At 34.6% G+C, this 18,319-nt stretch overlaps 1 protein-coding gene across 2 annotated transcripts in view; it reads right to left on the bottom strand.

Moving 5' to 3' along the window:
* The window catches only part of KIFAP3 (kinesin associated protein 3), a 171,568-nt gene that overhangs the window by 59,458 nt on the left and 93,791 nt on the right, over positions 1-18,319 (bottom strand). For both annotated transcript variants that reach the window (XM_058540099.1, XM_058540101.1), the window contains exons 11-15: positions 12,156-12,256; positions 4,731-4,839; positions 3,383-3,495; positions 2,808-2,973; positions 2,079-2,204 (exon numbers count right to left, since the gene is read on the bottom strand). In XM_058540099.1, coding sequence (XP_058396082.1) covers positions 2,079-2,204; positions 2,808-2,973; positions 3,383-3,495; positions 4,731-4,839; positions 12,156-12,256 — 615 coding nt within the window. The remainder of the gene's footprint in view (positions 1-2,078; positions 2,205-2,807; positions 2,974-3,382; positions 3,496-4,730; positions 4,840-12,155; positions 12,257-18,319) is intronic.

Here is an 18,319-nt window from a genome sequence, read left to right as displayed (position 1 = left end):
ACACTGTGAGAACAAGATTGTACTTACACAAACCTAGATGGTATAGCCTACTACACACCTAGGCTATACAGAACTAATCTTAAGGGACCACCACCATACATGCGGTCCATCGTTGGCTGAAATGTCATTATGCGGCACATGACTATTTATAATAGCCCTTTTCCTTAAAAAAAATAAAGAAAAGAAAACCATCCTACCTATCCATCAATAGTAAAAAGGAAAAATAGTGGTATATTTACACAGCAATGAAAAGGAACAAACTTCTGTATACAACATAGATGAATCTTACATTTATAATGTAGGGCAAAAGAAACTAGATTCTATTTACATAAAGTTCAAAAGCAAGCAAAATTAATCTATGGGTTATAAAAGAAAAGATCGAAACTACTTTGGAGAGGGTGATAATGACTGGGAGGTGGCAGAAAAGGGACTTCTGGAGTGCTGGTAATGTTTTATTTTCTTATGTGAATGGGAATAACATGGGTGTGCTCACTTTGAAAATTCATTGAGCCATATACTTATAATCTGTATATTTTTCTTTATGTATATTTCAAAAAAGTCTATTAAAAATAATACAAAATGTATAAATATTATACGTAGTATAGGAAAGACTGAGATTAGTGTCTTTTTAGGTTTCTCATATTAGCACCTTTAACTTTCTACTACAACTACTTTTTTTTTTTTTTTTGGTGAGGAAGATTGGCCCTAAGCTAACATCTGTTGCCAATCTTCCTTTTTTTGCTTGAGGAAGATTGCCCCTGAGCTAATGTATGTGCCAATAGTCCTCCATTTTTTTTAATGTGAGACATCGCCAGAGCATGGCTCAATGAGCGGTGCGCAGGTCCATGCCTGGGATCTGAACCTGCCCCTATACTACAGCTACCTTTAATTTATAATATCTGCTATGGACTGAATTGCATCCCTCCAAAATTCATATGTTGAAGCCCTAACTCCAAATGTGACTATATTTGGAGATAAGGCTCTAAGGAAGTAATTAAGGATAAATGACGTCCTAAGGTGGAGTCCTGATCCCATAGATTAGTATCTTTATAAGAAGACATGCCAGAGGGCTTGCACTCCCTCACGCACTCTCTCTTTCTCTCTCTCTCTGCTGTGTGAGGATGTAAGGACACTCTCTTTCTCTTTCTCTCTCTGCCATGGTAGCCTTCTACAAGCCAGGAAGAAAGATCTCACCAGGAACCAAATCAGCTGGCACCTTGGTTTTGGACTTCCCAGCCTCCAGAACTATGAGAAAATAAATTTCTGTTGTTTAAGCCACCAGTCTGTGGTATTTTGTTATGGCAGCCTAAACAGACTAACACAAGGTCCAGAGAACTTGGCCCTAATAGAATAACATTAGATTCAGATAAATTTTGTACACAATATGGAGAACAATGAACCCTGGCCCCTTAAGAACAATACAAATATAAGGGGAAGACTCTAACTAGGCCTCCACTATCCAATATTGTAACCATAAGCCATTGTGGCTAATTAAATTAAAAAATAAATAAAATTAAAAATTCAAGGTCTCAGTCCCAACAGCAATATTTCAAGTACTCAATAGCCACATGCATCGGACAATGAAGATAAAGAATACTTTTTTTATTGCAGAAAGTTTAGAGGATAATACTATGTCTGGTTCTAGGAGGGAATATGATGCTTAGAATTAATTTCCTAATGAACTTTCTGATTACAAATCAAGATATTAAAAAAAGGGTTTGTATAAGATAAGAGATCCAATTCAACCAACACAAAGCTGAGCAGAAAGAAGAAATGATAGAATATTAGTTGTTCAAGGCTGATGAGAGGAACAGTATCTGTAAAATTGGTCTTGAATTGCTTTATAGCAACATTCTTACCTTTGCAACCTGAAGCTCTTTGATATTACTCTATTGAATCCCAGTAAGAGGTATATTTAATTCATTTTTCTTAACTATATAATTTAAGTTGCTATCAGATGATTAATGTAACAAGATAAATATTTCATGATTGTAGACTCTATTTTATCTTTAAAAATTTAAACTAATAACTTGTTTATATATTAGCATAAAAATAAAGTAAGATAAATTATAATTTACCATTCAGCAATTCAATGAGTGCAGGGATTATCCCAGATTTGGCTAGCAATGCAGCACAAGAATCATCCATAGATACAGTTCCAATCATTATAACCACTTCTAAAACAAGGTCATCTTCTGCAGCACCTAGTAAAGTCAAATCACAGAAAGTTTTCATTGAAATGTCCTGATCCAAATCCTTTTATATTACCAAAATTTCAACACACAGAAAAGATACTGAAAGCTATTAAATCAGTTCTTATGAATCCTTAACATGCTTAAAAATTTGTCCTTTTTCCAAATTTCCATGTTCACTGATGACAGTTAGTGGTGGTGAGGGAGGGCAGTAGAGAAATCAAAATGAGTTTTTGAAAATACAAATGAATGACAATGTAAACACAGAAAATAGAAGTCTCATTGAATGCTTCAAAGAACTCCGTGAATGCATGTGTACACATGTGTAGAGGGGGATGGTATTTGGTAATTTTTAAAAGGCAGGATAAAAAAATAAGCAAGAAGGCAAGATAGGGAAGGAAAACTAATATTAAGAAAATATATTGTTAGGAAAAGGAGTACATACATATAAGAGGAGAAAGAAACTAGAACTAGAGCTAGAACTAGAGGTGTGGGAAGAAAATGTGTTTCCTATACAACAATGGTCACAAAATACTGCTCTAGCAGCCTTATTTGGAACAGAAAGAAATAATGATTATGCAACAGAAAGAAATAACTTAATGATTATGTACAGACCTGGTTTTAGTTTATCCTTGAGGTACGGAACCAACTTGTATTCCTTAAGAACCAATTCCCAGTCTAAGTCTGGAATGGTCAAATTCGCAAGCGTTCCTAAACATTCAATCACAAACTCCTCCTCTTCATCATTAGAGATCTGGGCTGCAAGGTCCCCAACATAATCCTGAATAAAATAGAATTTTAATACAAATTTAAAATATGATTTCTGCAGAAGAACCAATCTAGTAATTTAACCCATAGGAGGAAAAAATAAGTATCAAATATGATTCTCTTGTTTTTAATAATCTTGAGCTAAATTGCAAAGGGAGCCTATGGTGAACTGGTTTAAGGCAAGAAAACTGGAATGAGGGTGAAGTGTTAGGGGTATGGATCATAAAACAAAAACAACGTTAAAACTTAGGTTGAGATTTCTAGGAGCTAACTTAGAAGGAAGTTGATAACAGAAGAGCCAACCTGGATAGTGAGTTAATATTTGACGAGAGATCAGTAAGAGTTATATTACCAAATGCAGCACTTTGACACTTCAATTCTTAGGCTATTTTAATAGACAGAAAGCCAAAAACTATACTTACAATAAACAAATTTTTAGTCGGTCCATCGTGCTGGGAAATGTTCCTAATCATTTTCATCAACAATGGATCCTTGAATTTCAGAGCCCTCTTCATGAGCATCTTCAGCCCATTTCCTGATAGAGAAAAAGAAAATTTCCCCAATAAAATTAAGATTCACTTAAGTTTAATGATTTTTTGTTTATAGTTCTCAAAAAATCCCAATTTACATATAGTAAAAGGCATAAATTTTCAGTGTACAATAGATTTATTTTGATAAATGTATGCTCCTGTGTAATTCATACCCATATCAAGGTATAGAATATTTTCATTTACTCCAGACAGTTCCCTTGTGCCCCTTCCCAGTCAATCCTATTCCCCAAACACAATCACTTTTCTTCTTTTCTCCTCCTTTTCCTATTCTTCCTCTTTTTCTTTTCCTTCTCTTTCTTCTTTTTAAACAGAGATTAGTATTGCCTGTTCTAGAATTTCACATAAATGGAATCACACAGTATGTGCTCTTTTGTGTATGGAATATGTACCACAGATTTTTAAAATATACTTTTTGACCCATAGAAATTGTACTTCTAGAAATTTATCCTAAGAATATAAAAATGGAAATGTGGAAAGAGTCAGAGAAAAGAAAATTACTGTGGCAACAAACTAAATATTCAAAACAGCAGATTAAATTTGGGAAATCCTTTAATGAATTATTTTGCAGCTATTGGCAATTATGTTTTATAAAAGCATTTAATCACATAAAACGATATTCAAGATATTATTAATTTCAAAAAACAGGTCACCAGATATAGAGAAAAGAACCCCATTTGAATTTAAAAATATACAGAAGCATTGCACCAAAATTTTACCTGTGATTATCTCTGGATAGTGGAAGTTAAATTTTAATTTTTTTCTACTTGCTCATTTGTACTTTTTATAACAAACACATATAACTTTTCAAATAAGAAAAAACTATTGAGCAGACTCTGAAATAAAATGCATGACAAGCCATTTACAAAGATATTATAGAAATAAATACCTGATACATTTGTATTGTATCATCTTACATTGTAACAGATTGCTTTGCAAATAAAAAGTTTTGTTTCATCTAGCAAATGTTTTTAAATATTAAATTCCAATTAAAGGTAACTGACCTTGGTTTATAAAATGTTATTGAAAGGTAAGTGTTTCTACTCATGACGTAAGAATATCCCGAGTCTATCTGACCTTTAAGGATTATAGCCATTATTTTAAAAACTATTTAAAAATGATTTATATAGCTACTATAATTCTTAATTCCTTATTATCTATTTTCTATCACATGTCAATTGCTATATGATAGATGTTATCTATGAGGCTCAAAGGCACTAACCTTCACAGATAAGCTGTACATTCCTCTTGTTAGCAGCAAGATTAATGCAGAAAGAAATGAGTTCCAAGTCAATTCGTTCATCCGAACATTCAAAGAGCATCTTCATTAACTAGCAAGGAGAACAGGGCATATTTTACTCAAAATAACACAAAAACCAGAAGCAGTATTTTATCACAACGTGTTTGAAAATAATATAACACAATTACATTTTTAACACATAGAAGTGGTAGGCTCCACTACTGAATAACTGAATGAATAAATGGTTAATGAACAACTAGGCGCTCAGCATTAAATATAAACTTCAAAGTACAGTGGAGAATACAAGAGAAATAGATAAAGCCTTTGTATTTAAGGAATTTAAAATATTGTGTGGAAGTAGAGCTTTCTGAGCAAAGAAAATAACCTGTGCAAAGGTTACAAGGCAGGAAAGAACATGATTTTCTAAAGAACTAAAGGAAGGCAAGCATAGTCGGAGTGAGGGAAACAGTGTTGAGAGATAAGAAGGTAAAAGCCAGATTATGCAGGGTCTTGAAGTACATGTTAAGGATTTGGGGCTTCATCCTAAGGATAATGAGAAGCCATTAAAGGCTTCTAAATAAGGTGAGTATCAGCATAAGATTTGTATTTCAAAAAGATCTGGCCAGTGTAGAAAACAGACTGAAACAAGGTAAGAAAATGTGGGAAAACCATCTAGGAGGCTAGAGGAAAAGTCCACGTAAGATGATGGCTGCCTGGACTAGGTAGGACAGTAGGGATAGAGATAAAAGAATGGATTAGAGATATATTTAGGAAAGAAAATCAAAATTGGATTTAATAACTGACTAGATGTTGGGGTTAAGAGAGAGGAAGTGTCAAAGATGACTCCCAGGTTTCTGCCCTGAGCAACAACATGGATGGTAGTGCTAATATTTACCAAAAAAGAGAAACTAGAGTAGGAGAAAACTTTAAGGAAAAGACAGTGATTTTGGTTTTAGATGTGTTAAGTTTAAGCTGCCTTATGTGATAGTCTAGTGCAGATATTCAGTAAAAGTTATAAATGCAAGCCTGAGTTTAGAAGAAATGTTTGGACTGGAGGTATAATTTTAGGAATTATCATACGTGGTTGATAACTGAAGCTGTAGGCTGCATCCAATCATTTGGGCATGGTATAAAATAAGAAAAGAATTCTATTTAATGATAAGAGAAAGCTAAGGATGGTCTGAGAAGCAGCAGACAGAAAAGTAGAAAGGAAAAGGTAGGCTACCTATACCATTTAGCGGTAATCCACATTTATCATGATGAGAGATAGTTGCTATAATAAAGGAGAAATGAACAAACTTTATGCTATAGTTTTGCAAAGCTAGTCTTCTATTATTGGTAAATCAACAAATTAACTTACTGTATATTATGTAAAGATATTTTTCTCTAAGTCAAATTGATAACATATGGACGTCAATCCTAAAATTTATAATCTAAAAATTTCTTATGTTTTATCTCAGGGCAATACCTGTTTAGATCAACACGCCTTTGCGAATCCAGCACAGTGCCTTATACATAGGAAGTGAATAATAACTATTTGTTGACTGGTTAGACCCTATTCCATTAAATCTTGTTTTGATTATTTTCTATGTTAGTTCCAGATAACTTTTATGTTTTAGAAAGGATATATGGTCAATACACAAAAATCACGCAAAAATCAATCTTATTTCTACGTGCTATGAAAAACTGGAAACCAAAATTAAAAACACAAATCCACTCACAATTGCTCCAAAAAATTAAAAAACTTAGGTATAATTCTAACAAAACTATATCATATATATATAAATCACCATATGCTGAAAACTACAGAACACTAGAGCAGATCAATGGTTGGCATGTATCATGCCTTTTCCCAGAGGGCAGCTCTTTAACCACAAATGTTGCTGCTAATGGAACCTTTGGGTAAAGAATCATTAACACTTAATAATGTTACAGAATAAAAAAATTCTATGGCAAAAATAAAATAATCTTATTTTAATTTATTGGGTATACATTTAACAGATTTTGCTTTTCTATATATTAACTGTCAATTAAAATTAAATTACAAATTAATAAAAATGTAGGTGACAATCTCCTAATTAATGTAAGTAGTATGTTTTTCATACTCTAATTAAAAACCTGTTATAGATTTCCTCCAAATTTTCCTGACACAAGAAGCTTTTTTTTGTGTGTGTGTGAGGAAGATCAGCCCTGAGCTAACATCTGCCAATCCTCCTCTTTTTTTGCTGAGGAAGACTGGCCCTGGGCTAACATCCGTGCCCATCTTCTTCCACTTTATATGGGACGCCGCCACAGCGTGGCTTGACAAGCGGTGCGTCGGTGCGCACCCGGGATCCGAACGGTGAACCCTGGGCCGCCGCAGAGGAGCGTGTGCTCTTAACCGCTTGCGCCACCGGGCCGGCCCCAAGAAGCTTTTTTATAATAATGAAAATCTGTTACATCAAAAAAATGCTTTAAGAAGGCAAAATATCTGTTGCTATTTACTTGAAATTAACCTGATAGTACAAAAATTGCCCTTAAAAATGAGGTTACAGGTGATTTGTTTAGAAGCCAAGGTTTTTGTTTTTTTTTTTTCCTGGTAATTTTCATGTTAAATCCTGTGGTGAAATAATCAGGAGCTAGATTTTTAAAAAATAATGCATGGTTTGAAACCTTATCCAACCCCCACCCCCCAAAATCAAGAGAAATTAGGACTAAATGTGAATGAAATGTATCATGATACAGAATTAGTTTTTCATAATAAGAAAGGGAAACACTTCAATTTTAATTAAAGCATTCACATTTTAAAATAATAGTTTAGTTCAAACTTCACAAGCAACATTATGTCTTTAATTTGATTGTTACCCATGGCACTTCAAAAGTGAGTGCAATTGCTGACATCTAGGTAATATTAAAACTAGATTTGTTCTGTTTTAACTATGTCCATTGTCATCTTTTACTAATTTAACAGGAAGGCACTAAAAGGGCTTCAGCCTGTGCAATGAAGAGGCAATAGTGTTCAATCAGAGAAGTCCCATATTGAGTATCAGATACCAAAGACCCACGACTGAAATCACTGTGTCTAGACTCTCTGGCACCTGACTTCACTTATTTACCAGTGACCAGGGGCCAACCCCCACAGCTTTCTGTATTCACATACACCTCTACCACCCCCATCCCCCTACCCAAACATCTTTGAATGATTATGGCAGAACTTTGCATGCCTCAGGAATCTCTTCTGACTGGCTACTCCCTAACTCCGCTGTTTGAAGTGATGCTCTGGTTTCTGAACTTCAGTAGATAATGGCAGGCAGGAGCAAAGGAGGCTGTCAGAAAGGACGTTTACCAGCATTCAGCTAAAAAGAAGCATGTAGATCAAAGACGGGCCAAATAGGACAACTTTGGTGGAAAACACGTGGATCACCATGAAGATTCTGCACATTGTTCTAGGGTAAAATATTGAATAACACTATGACATCATTACCTAACCATGTACTTTGATTGGCCATTCTATTACCAATAAATACTTTTATAAGCATCTGGATGGCATTTGCACCTATTTAAACAAAACATGCATCTTAGAGGTCTAAATAACAATGAACTGTTAATGTGTACTTTTAACTATTATTAGAATACAACCATTAACTCCTGGTTATCCCCAAGTATGCTTATCTGACACAATTCACCCACTGAGACCATTAAGATTATATATAAAGAAAGATTTGCCACGGCCCCCAAATTTTGCAGAATAGTGAGATCATAGGGGAAAAAAATTAGAATATATTAGATAATTAGAGGCAATAGTGTACAAAAGAAGCAAAGCAATATAATATTGGGAGAGATTATGAGGCATGTTGAATATATAATCACCTACTCTGAATGTTAAATAATTTACAAAAGTGAACTGCAATCTTATAGATTTATCCTATAAAACACATATAAGAAAGGCAGTATTTAAATTGGACTATGAATGGGTCCAAAGTAAGGAGAAAGATTTGATATGTTACTAATAGTACCTTACTTTTGTATAGTGTTTTACAGTTTATAAAGCTCCTCTACATATATGTCTAATGTAATTAAAGAATATGACCATACTCCACATTCTTTTTGATCATTGAAATGAATATGAATGACTAATGAACCACTGCTTTCCTACTTTCAAAGTTATTTTAGGCTTCCCATTTGAAAAATTCATTTGCAATACTTGACGATCTTTACTAAACAAAAATTAACGTGCATAAGTTCAAAGTGAACCGAGTATTACATTAACTCTCAGATATTCCAAACCCCAGATATGGCTTTATTTAATAAGTAGGTTAATCAGTTGCTGTCACAAATGAGTTTAAAGCTTTACTAGTATTATAAATATTACTTCACGTAGTCAATACCTCTGAAAGGAGTATCTTTTTAATTCCTGAAAGAAGCCTGGAAAGTTCAATTTAATCCCAGATTTGCTTTCCACGATTCTTTTATTTTACAAAGAACTTGGCACTGGGTGGCAATCAAACCACATCAACCTTTCCCTAAATGTGTCAAAATTGAGCCCTATAAAGTATAAGTTATAGGCTGGATAGTACTTTAGGAACAAATATATTCTAGGATATCATTTGGTTTCTCAAAATATGACCTCATACTAAAAAGATTCAGGCTGTTTACGACATAATTTGGTAACATAACCTCACTATACCTACAAGAGTTGAACTTTTAAAAAGAAAAATTACAAAACAAAAAAATGTTGACCACTGAATAAGTTTTGGAAGATTGTGTTCATGGAATACAGATCATAAAATGTTCTGAAACCCCCACTGTAGACATGTTTGACGTTAGAAAATTATCTGGCAAGAAAACACACATGAACACTGTTCTTGAAAAGGTCTGGAAGAATTTTCTACACACAAAGTTTTCAACTACAATAACAATATCTCAAAAGCAACCTAAACAGCCTCTTATTTCTGATTCGTTACCTAAAATAAACTTTCATATTTTATGTCTGAGATTATAAATTCTAAAAGAAAAGAACAACTCCAAATTCAAAATTCAACAAGTTTTCTATTCCTTTTTAGTTTACATTTATTTCTTTTTTATTTAATGTTATTCTCTTTAAAATCTAATCTGGATAAAAACAGTGAATCTATGTAAGAATATTGTTCTTTTTTGGCTGCTTTCCCATTCATATCCTGTAGTCAATGAAATTCTGACACCAAATCGGGTTGGAAAAGGAACACTCTTTGAAACTGCAAAGCAGAAACCCTTGGAACATATGGAGTGAGACTGTAGTAAATCACCTGTAATCTCTCTTTGACATGGCTACTCTTTTATTGAAAACTTGTTTGACAAAGGGTTTGATTACACTTCGCATTGACTACAGTCTGACATGCATTATCTCTATAAGAAGCCCTGCCTTGTTAGATAAGATATGCTGTATATCCTTTGAAGGATGTCTATTTCCTATAAACAAGCATAATTAGTTTATCCCCTGATATAAAAGGCTAAGAAATTATCCTTGAGAATTTACCAGTTTTTTAATTGCATGAAGATACAGTGTTAAAATTCTGGAATAGCAAATTCAGTTTTAGAACTGTCTTACTAATTTGAGATGAACAGAAGGATTGTCAATAAGAATTAAGAAAAAGAGAAATTACGTTCTTTTTTTTACTACATATTAATTATTTTTCAAGTAATATACATTTAATAACATATTAGGCTAACAAGCAATTGCTAGTAGGAGTCTTAAGAGGAATTACTTTAATAAGTATGACTTACTATTCATATTCCTCTAAAAGTGTTCTTAAAAGTGTGTTATTTTTATTGTATATTATACACCCTGCAATTTTGCTTTTTCTATTTAGAAAACCATTTTATTAAAAAAATGACATAATATTAAAGATCAGCCCAATCAGGGTACCAATCATCTATTCAAATTAGTGCAGCTCAGTTTAGTAAAGATTAATAGGACAATAGTGATTCTATGAACGTAAATTCCCTAAAAGTAAAATCATATATGTATAGAATCTCTACCCTTATAATGTTACTAGTCCATGTAAAAAAAAAAAAATCACTAAACTCCTTCAAGACAAATAGATCTAACATAAAACGTCAAGCAACTGAGTCATAGCAAAATGCTTTCTTGAGAACAGTGCTATAAAAATAAAAGGATTTTGATGAAGCTTTTTCCCATCAGAGAATGCAAAGCATTTAAAACCATAAACAAAATTAAAAGGCAAACGACAAAGTTGGGAAATGTTTATAATATGACAGAGTTAAAAGAGTTATTATATATATAGATTTTCTTATTAATCCTAAAAATATTAACATCCCAATGAAAAACTTGGCAAGGGACAAGAATGAATAATTTATAACATAATATGAATAAACATGAAAAAAAAGTTCAACCTCAGCAATATTTACGCAAATGTAAATAAAAACAAATACAGATGGGGCCGGCCCAGTGGCGCAAGTGGTTAAGTGCGCACACTCCGTTGAGGCGGCCCCGGGGTTCGCTGGTTCAGATCCCGGGCATGCACCGACGCACTGCTTGTCAAGCCATGCTGTGGCAGCGTCCCATATAAAGTGGAGGAAGATGGGCACGGATGTTAGCCCAGGGCCAGTCTTCCTCAGCAAAAAAGAGGAGGATTGGCAGATGTTAGCTCAGGGCTGATATTCCTCAAAAAAAAAAAAAAAAAACAAATACAGACACTCTATTTTAAGTGTCATCATTTCATTTGCTCACATTTTTATGTGATATATTGGGAAAAAAACTAAACCTACAATTTAACAATATTTAAATTATGGTTCATTTATGAAATAGAATATTATACAACTATCAGCAATATTTTTTGAAGAATGTTCAATGACATGGGGGAATACTTATGACCTATTAAGTAAATAAAGCAATATAAATTACATATAGTATAAAAATCCCAATATATTATTTTTTTTATTTTTTATTTTTGTGAGGAAGATCAGCCCTAGCTAACATCTGCCAATCCTCCTCTTTTTGCTGAGGAAGACTGGCCCTGGGCTAACATCCATGCCCATCTTCCTCCACTTTATATGGGATGCCTGCCACAGCATGGCCTGACAAGTGGTGCACTGGTGCGCGCCCAGGATCCAAACTGGCAAACCCCGGGCTGCCGCAGTGGAGCACGCACACTTAACCGCTTGCGCCACCGGGCCGGCCCCCCAATATATTATTTTTTAACTATGTAGAAAGAATTGTACCAAAATGTTAAATGGTTATCTCTGGGTTTTAGATAAGAGAAAGCTATTTTTATTTTTATACTGTTCTGTACTTTCCAGATTTTCTATAACAAATTTATATTATTTTTAAGAAGGAATTTTTTAACAAAAAGGATATCTGGCAAATCAAGAGAAGAAAGTGAAACATACATATTTTTTGCCTTTTTTAAAACCACTTAAACCACTTACCTGTGGTATGCAGTCAGTGTATGCAAACATTGATTTAAAGCGGTCATCCATGCTTATGTGGTAAAGAACACACATTGCTATTTGTTTGTAGTTTTCATTGCCTGGGAATAAGAAATCATGGATATGGTGATATATTATATATATATAATATATATATTATTAATTATTTTGGTATAACACACTCTAATTAATGCATTAAAACTTTTAAAGTACTGAATCAAATCCTTATATAACCCTAATTTAGAAACTTTTCGAGCTCCATATTACAATTCCAAAGTATGGAGCACATTATTTGTGAAATATCACTAATTTCCAAGGGATAATGTGTATTTCACAAGGTATATTTTTGAAAAAAAAAATTAACCACAAACCTAAGAATTAATCGTTTTCAGTAGCCCACTATAAAATAGATTGGGTCATTGCCCTCCCTACCCTTAACGTTTTTATCAAAATATGTGATTAACACAGTTCATTGACAGTGATGATATATATGAAATACTAAACAAAAAAGTTTAACTCCTATGAATCAGAAAATGCAAAAATAATCTAAATGATAAAAGAAGTAGAACAGTATTTGTAACATTAAAAGAAATACATGACTATAAAGGCTATAAACTAAACATAGTTTAAGGACTGTCTCAGGACTTCTGAGGTAAGTTTACTCTAGTTTTAAACACCTTGAACCTGAAAAAAGAAAAGTGAATAATAATATCATAGATTTGAAAAATAAAATGAGACTTTAATGTGTCATGTAATCCTTCCACCTGCTTTCAGATAGACCATATTTTAAGGACCTATTTATGATCTCAAAGTCAGTGGCAAAACTAGAGCTAGGAAAGTTGTTTAGCTTAAAAGTTTTATCCGCGGGCCGGCCCCGTGGCTTGGCGGTTAAGTGTGCGCGCTCTGCTGCTGGCGGCCCAGGGTTCGGATCCCAGCGCGCACCGACGCACTGCTTCTCCGGCCATGCTGAGGCGGCGTCCCACATACAGCAACTAGAAGGTTGTGCAACTATGACATACAACTATCTACTGGGGCTTTGGGGGAAAAAATAAATAAATAAAAATTAAAAAAAAAAAAAATAAAAGTTTTATCCAAAAACCAATATCCTTTCAGAAAATTCTAGGCTTATGCGAAATCCTTGAAGATACTTAGAGTTAAAAAAAAAAAACAAACACGTAGTGAATTTAGTTGATAAATAACATATCAACAGAATTTTAAATATATTTTAACATGGAGGATAAATTCAGCACCTTTATCCTTTGTCTACCATAGCACAAAATTATTAAAATACTTTGTGTTTTTTTAAATACTGTTTTTATATTCTCAGTGAATTTTTTCATATACTAGACATATCTTTTTAAGGTGGTTAGAAATTTTTAGAGGACATAAACTTTGGTATTCTCACAGGACTCAGAATAGCACATGGAAGTTTCTCAATAAATATCTGCTGATTGATTCTATTTTTAATATTTAAACAGCATGGTGACTGTAGTCAACAATATTGTACTGTATATTTGAAAGTTGCTAGGAGTAGATCTTAGAAGTTTTCACCACACACACAAAAGAAATAACTGTGTGAGGTGATGGATGTGTTAACTAACCTTACTGTGGTAATCATTTTGTAATATATACATACATCAAATCATTAAGTTGTACACCTTAAACTTACATAATGTTATATGTCAATTAGATATCAATAAATCTGGGAAAAGAGCAGTGTTGATATAAAAAGATATATGAAAAACATCAGAGGCTAAAACCGAAGAAATAAGCACATTCAGTCAAAGACAGAAATTACTGGTTCTATAAGAACTTCAGATTTGAGACAGAAGTGTTTTAAGGAGTTTCAAGGGTCTTTTACAAGTAAGTAAAAAAATATAGTAACCCTCTATCTCTAGCTCCTTATTTTTCTGAGGTTATATGTTAAATAAAAATATATCATGTGGTAAGGAAGAACAAAGCGAATCTTCAAAACAATGTATCAAATAAGTATTATCATCCCTATGTTTCAGATGAGGAACCTAACGCTTAGAGAAAAATAAATACTTGCCACACAGCCTTACAAGTGGTTTTTACAAGTGGTTATTGTAAGTGGTAAGTAAGATATTATTGTTTTGTCGTTAGTGCCCTTGAGTCGCTTCTGACCCCTAGTGACCCTGTGGAAGGCAGAGCAGAACCCTGATCAGTCTTTTTGCACCATCCTCTCATCTTCCGGCCTATAACAGACAATGCTCCGCTGTTATTCAGAAGGTTTTCATGGCCAATTTTTTCAGAAGTGAGTAGCCAGGTCCTTCTTCCTAGTCTGTCTTAGTCTGGAGGCTCTGCTGAAACCTGTCCACCACGGGTGACCCTACTGGTATTTGAAATACTGGTGGCATGGCTTTCAGCATCACAGCAACATGCAGCCACCACAGTATGACAACTGACAGACAGGTGGTGTGGCTTCCTGACTGGAAAATGAACCTGGCCTTGGCGGTAAGAACACTGAATCTTAACCACTAGACCACCAAAGATACTATTATCAGGTATAAAAGACTAATATACACTGACACATGATAGAATAAAATATGTTTTTAAAAATTCAGACTTTTGCATCTTTTAAAATTGTTTGGCTAAAGCCTATTTCCTATGGCTTTCAATATCAATGTAAAAATGACTCCTTGGGGGCCAGCCCGGTGGCATAGTGGTTAAGTTCATGCGTTCCGCTTCAGTGGCCCTGGGTTGGCAGGTTTGGATCCCGGCGCGGGCCTACACACCACTTATCAAGCCATGCTGTGGCGGGTGTCCCACATATAAAGTAGAAGAGGATGGGCACAGATGTAGGCCCAGGGCCAATCTTTCTCAGCAAAAAGAAGAGGATTGGCAATGGATGTTAGCTCAGGGCTAATCTTCCTCACAAAGAAAAAAAAAAATTGTGAAGTTACTCCCAAAAAAGAGAAAAGTAGAGACAAACTGGGTATTCGCAACCCCAACGTTTTGTTCTTGGGATCAAAGCAATCTAAATAGAAAAAAATCATAGATTTTAATAAATCACATTTTTACACTGTTGAAGGTATTCATTTATACATATTCTAGTATAAAACATACTTACCATAGGAAAACAAAGCTTTGCACAGGTTTTCATGATATGTAGATTAAAAATGAAAAATTCTAACTTTATTCTCCAAGGAGGAAGGTATTCCTTAGGGTTTAGTCAGATTATATTTCACAGTATTTAGTTCTCTTCCAGGGACTGAGATACTTTGAAATCTTTTCAAGTAGGGGCCTACAGCAAAGTCTTATATTCTGAACGCAAGTCTCTCTTTCTCTGCTATTCCAGTTTCTTTCTTTCTTTTTTTTTTTAAAGATTTTATTTATTTATTTATTTATTTTCCCCCCAAAGCCCCAGTACATTGTTGTATGTCATAGCTGCACATCCTTCTAGTTGCTGTATGTGGGATGCGGCCTCAGCATGGCCGGAGAAGCGGTGCGTCGGTGCGCGCCCGGGATCCAACCTGGGCCGCCAGCAGCGGAATGCGCGCACTTTACCGCTAAGCCACGGGGCCGGCCCTCCAGTTTCTTTCTGCATGTTGTTCAGCTGTGGATATGTTCTAGTCCTACTTAATTTTTACAAAATATCATTTGAGGATATTTTCTCTACGTAGTGGATTCACTGAAAAGTAGGATTCCAAGTCACACAACTTACTGAATGGTAAAAGAACAAATAGAAATCAATAACTAATATAGAAGATTCTTTAACATCAATCATCAGACATATTAAAATTCAGTGTGGAACTAGGAATTTAATAGGAAGCTATTCCATCCTTGAGGAGAGTGTGTCTGTTGCTGTTGTCAATGAAAGGATTCTAAAAAGCAATGTTCTAAGGTGGTGCATCATTCATATAAGGTGAGAGGAAAGAAAGATTTGCCTTTAAGAGATCTGTACCCCATAAAGAGGATAACGAGGAAGGTCCTCTAGAGCTAATGATAGATATCTATATCTATATGCATATATAAATAGCTTCCAAAGGATAACTCAGGATAAAGGGTATGTGATGTGATAGAATAGAAAGACTGGAAAAGAGTCCTAAAATTATAATTTCTAAAAAGCAGATGAATAACATATGTAAGAAACAGATCTCACATATAACAATAATTTATATTACTTTTTTTATACAGCAAAAATAAATATCTAGTTTCAAAAAGTAGGATGATTCATTCTGCAGCCAGTCCTAATTCTGCTCTTGTGTGCTTTCTCTTTCTCCTTCTCTCTTCATATTCATGGCCAAAGATGAAAACTCCTTGCAGTTCTCTCATACTTTCCTAATTCTTCTCTGTGATCCTCTACTAAAAACATCTCTGAACATGCCCCCAGTTTCCCATAATCTTTACCTAAAATGATTATCATGCACAAAAGTGTGCTGGAAACTAAAGGACAGAAGGAAACAGAAGCTCTAGGGATACACGGCTATCCCAAAAGATTGGTGGACACCCAATCTTTTTATAATAATAATTCTTTGAGAGAAGGGGAAAGAGAAAGGGTTAAGCAAACAGTGATATTGTTCCTATTGCATGTTAAGCATACATTTTCTCATTTAGCCCTTATAACAACTGAAGAGGTAGGTATTATCTTTGATTTGGCGATGAGGCAATGACATTCACTAAGGTCATGAATCCTTCAAAAGAAACACATTTGTGAATCTGAGATTCAAACCTAGGTCTCATTACAGAACCTGTGCATGTACTTTCTACTAAGCCTTCTAGGAGGCAGCGGAAAGGGTGAAATCAATAATGCCAAACAAACATAAGTTATTATCATCATTCTTTAGTAGCACAGTATAGGAAGGAGATGCAATTAGAAGAGCTCTATAGGATCTGGGAGTCTTGGGGAAGACGCTAAGAAGATGGTAGAAGAAGGGAAGAGAGAGGATAAAATGCAGAAAGAATCAGTTATTTATCAGTGGATTTGTGCCCAGATACAGTAGGTTCAATAGATGAAGCAAGTTTTGGACAGGTACAAAACGCATTATCCTCCCCCAAGCAGTTTTGGAAATTAGGTCTATAGCGGTTCTGAAACGCACTAAATTGGACAAGAACTGCTTTCAAGCAGTGTTTGATTTTACAAGAAAAACAAGGTGCTAGAAGTATAAATCGTGAGTACAATGGTAAATAGAGGCGGTACAACATTGGGGTTAAGAGCTCAGGCTCTGGAGGCAGACTGCTTGGGTTCAGTTTGTGGCTCTGCCACTTACTAGCTATATGGCTCTGTGACTGTTAAACTCTCCGTGTTTCAGTTTCTTCATCTGTGAAATTAGGATAACAACTGTACCTAACTCAAAGGGTGGTTATGTGAGGATTAGGTGAGAGAATCCTGGTAAAGCAATTAGTACTGAATCTGATACACAAACAAACCAAATCAATATCATAAGAAATATCATTTCTTACTATCATTATTATGTTGACAATAACATTTTTCTGTTTTACCAACAGAAGAGTACTATCATGTGCCCCTAATATATCTGCTGTCTTTGTGTTTTCCATCTTCAAGACTAGACCATAGTTAGAGGTAGAGTAGGTTTGAGAGACAGCTAAGATCTCTGAGATGAGCTAGACAAGGTTCAGAGGTATATTCTGAGCCTGTGACTGAGCCACTTGTCCTTCTACCTAGTCACTTTCCTATAAAGCTCTACTATTCCCAAAGTATGGGCTTAGGAGAGTCATCTCACACTACAAGGCTCCACTCAGTGACCTGTATCTGGTAAGAACCCTTCCTCGTTCTCTCCTTCTCACAGGATTATAAATTCCTTAACGAAAATAAAACTTGAGGAAAGAAAATAATCAAAGTATAGATTACTGTCATCAGTACGTCCTCCTCCACCACCACCACCACAAACACACTGTGAATCTCTCTTCCTTCTTTCATGCTTTCTTGTCTGTAATGGAACTTAATTTCACTCCTAGAGTGGGGAATGGTCATGGAGGTGATGGGCTACCAAGACAGAGAGAGAAGACTGAGAACACTGAAGACAAACCTCAAAATTAGCTACATTACTTCATTTATTTTTAAGCAGCATGTCCCAGGCAAATAAAACCTGTAGGTGTTTCCTCCTCCTTGTGTGGGCTGAGCACAACTGAACAAAAGAAACTGGAATATGACTAGCACTACACCAGAGATATTTTTTTCC

This window comes from Diceros bicornis, chromosome 4 (assembly GCF_020826845.1).
Source record: "Diceros bicornis minor isolate mBicDic1 chromosome 4, mDicBic1.mat.cur, whole genome shotgun sequence".
Lineage (NCBI taxonomy): Eukaryota > Metazoa > Chordata > Mammalia > Perissodactyla > Rhinocerotidae > Diceros > Diceros bicornis.
This window is presented reverse-complemented; position numbering and strand designations above follow the sequence as displayed.